Source organism: Crocuta crocuta, unplaced genomic scaffold, assembly GCF_008692635.1.
Source record: "Crocuta crocuta isolate KB4526 unplaced genomic scaffold, BGI_CrCroc_1.0 scaffold972, whole genome shotgun sequence".
Lineage (NCBI taxonomy): Eukaryota > Metazoa > Chordata > Mammalia > Carnivora > Hyaenidae > Crocuta > Crocuta crocuta.
The window spans coordinates 143,218-147,649 of record NW_027527925.1 but is presented as its reverse complement, the minus strand read 5'-3'; the positions used below and the strand labels follow the sequence as shown (position 1 = coordinate 147,649).

The 4,432-nt window shown below is 36.9% G+C and overlaps 1 protein-coding gene across 1 annotated transcript; it reads right to left on the bottom strand.

Moving 5' to 3' along the window:
• Positions 1 to 2,565: 2,565 nt before the first annotated feature.
• On the bottom strand, positions 2,566 to 3,540 carry LOC144219389 (olfactory receptor 2T2). The gene has a single exon (XM_077749409.1). It carries the CDS (start codon positions 3,538 to 3,540, stop codon positions 2,566 to 2,568), a length of 975 nt encoding a protein of 324 aa, XP_077605535.1.
• Positions 3,541 to 4,432: the final 892 nt, after the last annotated feature.

The following is a 4,432-nucleotide window of genomic DNA, read 5'->3' as shown; positions in this document are numbered from 1 at the left end:
TGGGGGAAAGGGAGAGAGGCAAACCATGAGAGACTCTTGAATGCTGACAAAAACTGAGGACTGATGGATGTGGGGGGGAGGGGGGATGGGCATGGAGGAGGGCACTTGTGGGGAAGAGCACTGGGTGTTATGTGGAAACTAATTTGACAATAAACTATTTGTAAAAAAAAAAGAAAGAAAGAAAGAGGAAACACTGATGACCACAGATTATCATATATAAGAATTTGATATGATTATTGGGGAAAAATCCTTGGTCATCCTTGGTAAAATAGAACCAGTTTGTGAGTGAGAAGAAAGGATATCCACAATACATATTATGTGATTTTAATTTTTTTAATGTTATATTTATTTCAGAGAGAGAGAGAGCAGGGGAGGGTCAGAGAGAGAAGGAGACACAGAATCTGAAGCAAGCTCCAAGCTCTGAGCTACCTTTCAGCAGAGAGCCCGACACGGGGCTCAAACCCACGAACTGTGAGATCATGGCCTGAGCTGAAGTCGAAAGCTTAACCAACTGAACCACCCAGGTGCCCCTCATTTTTTCTAATGTTCTATTTAAAGTTTTTTAAAAAAATGTATTAAAGTATAGCATACAAGAGAGAAGTGCATATGTCTGATGTGGTGAGACTGATAAATTATCACAAAGTGAACAAACCCGTGCAGTCACCACTAAGGTGGAAAATAGGTTCTTAAAACATCAAAGAGGTCCCCTGATTCCCTACCCCAATCATGAACTTTTATGACATTTCTAGGAACTCTTTTACCAGTAGTTTTTAAATAATTTTGAAATATTTATCAAAGTCTGTTAAATATATTTCTTAAATGTGCAAAACTTTCATCTTGCAAATGTGAAAACAAAAGCCCTTTAAATACTAATATAAAGAACCCAGTTTCAGACAAGACTCCAAGTAAATGATACACACAAGTGTCCAAAGAGGAGGGGAAATAGAAACTGTGAAATGAAAGATTTTGAGAAAGGAAAGAATAGGAGAGGTGCTAACAAAGCCAGGAAGAAGGAGAAAATAGAAAGTATCAGTGCAAAGACTCAAGGGAATTAAACTGAATTGAAACAACATTGACTATATTTCATAGATGAATTTTAGTCAATTTCTCCACTTGAAGAGATTTAATGTGTCCCAGAAATTCTTCCATTTCTTGTTTGTTTATTATTTATTTATTTATTTATTTATTTATTTATTTAATTTATTTATAATATCAGGGTATGATCAGGTTATTAGGAACCTTCTAAAGGGAACCTAAACTTGAAAAGCATATTGATGGTGGGGGCTCCTAGGTGGTTCAGTCAATTAAACATCTAGCTTCAGCTCAAATCATTATCTCAGTTAGTGAGTTCGAGCCCTGCATCAGTCTCTGTGTTGACAGCTCAGAGCCTGGAGCCTGCTGTGGATTCTGTTTCCCTCTCTCTCTGCCTCTCCCCAATTCGCACTCAAAAATAAATTAGCATTAAAAAGAAAAAAATAAAACATATTGATGAGAATGTTTTACTTGCATCAACATAGTTGAAGCAAAAATTTTCTCCCCTGTGTTGTTATTAGATTAACTTAAGGCTAAGTAACCATTTATTAGCATTTGTCAACTGCAAAACCACTACAACATAGGTCCAACATTTTCTAAGCAAAATAAACACCAGATCAATCAAAACTTCTTTTTTATTTGTCATATTTTAGAGCCATAACTTAGTAGGAAGTTAAAATTAGGNACACAAACCCAAAAGCTAATTAAAAGAAGAAATATTTATCTACTATTATACCAGATCAAGAAGTTGAAAATAAGAGAATTGACCATGAGAGATGAGTTAGCTAATGAAATATCTTGATTTATTCATTTTATGTTTATGTACACCATATTTTAGGGCATGAATGCAAGTTTTTCAAACATTTGTAGCAAGTTGTTACCTTAATTAGAGATGTAAGCTCTTAATTAACTAGTAAATGTTTGTTGATTTCCAGGCATATCTTAGACTCTATGTGAATAAAGGCATGATAAATATCTACAGTTTAATTTTGGTGGCTAGAGAATATAAACATTCATGAAATGTGATCAAGAATGCAGAACCCAAAGTACAATTAAATTGTCTCCATAAAATTTCCCTAAATAAAGTTTCTACATTATTAAAATTAGAGAATATTTAATTTATACTGAATGATATTAAATCCTCAAGGACATGATAACGGTTCCTTGCAATTTCTGTCAAAAAATTAGTCGATAATATAGACACAGACACATCAACATGTATAACCTTAAAATATTTATCCAGGGCTCTTCAAAGGGGTATTTGGCCTATTTGGGATCATTTATAGTGTTACTTGAAGAGAATGCTCTCTGGAAAGTGTTTTACAATGAATTCAGACTAGCCAAGTGACTAATTCTGATGCTTGTAGGCTTCAGCTATTGTTACTAAATGATGCTTGCAAGGAGATGGTTTCGCCTATTGATAACTCAGGATCATTAGAATGACAGTAAATTTTTTTCATAGTAAAAAAACATTTTCTGGTATGAGTGTGTGCCAGTGGCCACAGCACCAATGATATTTGTACTTGGTTCTCTCTAGTATTTCCTGAACAAATCCATCACTCTGATTCTCTGGGAGGAGGGACATCTACTCAGCACTTTTCTTAGAGCTGTAGCCACATCTTTATTCCTCAAGCTGTAGATGAGTGGATTGAGCATTGGGGTGAGGATGGTGTAGAAGGCAGATACAACCTTGTCTTTCTCTGGTGTGTGGTAGGAATGGGGCAGTACATTGGTGTAGAAGGCTGCGCCATAGAAAATGCTTACTACCATAATATGGGAGGAACAGGTAGCAAAGGCTTTGCGCCGGCCCTCAGCAGAGTTCATCCGATGGACAGTGAGTAGGATGCGTGTATAGGAAACAGAGATGACGGATATAGGAATGAGTAGCATTAGCACACAGCAGGCATACATCAGAGTCTCGTAGAGAGACGTGTCAACACATGACAGTTTCAGTACAGCTGGGATCTCACAGAAAAAGTGATTGATTTCTCGAGAACCACAGTAGGGGAAACTCATAGTGAAGGGGGTCAGCATGAATCCATCTAAGGAGCCACCAACCCAGGAACCCACCACCATGAACAAGCAAATCCTGCGGTTCATGAGGAGAGGATACCGAAGGGGTTTGCACACAGCCACATACCGGTCATAGGCCATGAGACCCAGGAGGAAAAATTCACCTCCAATCAGCGTCAGGTAGAGGAAAATCTGAAGTGTGCATCCGAAGAAGGAGATGATCCTTTCCTTGGATAGAAGGTCTTGCAGCATCTTGGGAACAGTGATGCAGATGTAAACTGTGTCCATGATGGAGAGCTGGCTGAGTAAAAAGTACATAGGTGTATGGAGGCGAGAGTCCACATGGATGAGCAGAATCATGACCACATTGGCTGATACAGCCACCAAGAAAATGGAGAAGACTACTGCAAAAATAAGCCCAGGGAATGCAGGGTGGGTGATGAGGCCCAAGAGGATGAAATCAGTGGAGTTCTGGAAAATGGCCTTCATGATCATCTCACATGGTAGCTCCTAGGGCTCCAAAGGCAAATTTTTGGTGGGTTAATTAATAATCAATATTTAGGCAGGACCCACAAAGGGTAATACATCAGAAGTAGCATGGGATAAAGGAAAGAATATAGACTTCAGAATCATTTTTAATTCTAGGTTCAATATTAATGGTCATTGTGACATTGAACAGATATATTGATATATGTTAACACTCATTATCTGTGAGTTTATCAAATTCTTATATCTCTGTAGGTTGGATGTGAGATGTAAATATAATAGTTCATACAGAACCACATTCAGAATTTGATTTATTTGTATTTTATTTTGAACTATCTTCTTTATAGTCTTTATAATCATAGTAAAGGTTAAATATTTCCTGAGGTCGGTATAGTGCCTTCCAAACAATATCCATGAGGTGATTGAATTCGAGTTGTTCTCTGCCATTTAAATGACTACACTGTAAAGATTGTACATAGACATACATTTGCGATTTAATAAACTGACAAAAAATAAGCATGGGCTCAATAAACGTAGATAAATTTAGCATTTGGGGCTGCTGTTATTATTAAATGTTTTTTTTTTTGAATGATTGCAATATTAGGGATTAACAAATTGAAGACCAGGGTCAAGTGGGCCAAATAGTTCGTGTTTTAGTCATAGATAACTTTAAGCAGTCAGGTGTCTCTGTTCTCATGGGATAATTTGGGGTGATAAGTCTCTAATAAGGATAGTCATGAACTTTCTTCCACAAGCAAGGGTTTAGGTTCATCTTCATGGTATGTTTTAGTTTCCATCATGGAGTAGGTTGAAATTTTAGGACTTAATACTGGCTCATATTATACTATGGTGACCTAAACTTTTCTTAAATTATTGGTCAAACAAAACATTGTTTTTGCTG

Bases quoted from the DNA above. Each gene is read 5' to 3' on its own strand.
- LOC144219389 (XM_077749409.1), bottom strand. From the start codon at position 3,540: ATGATCATGAAGGCCATTTTCCAGAACTCCACTGATTTCATCCTCTTG.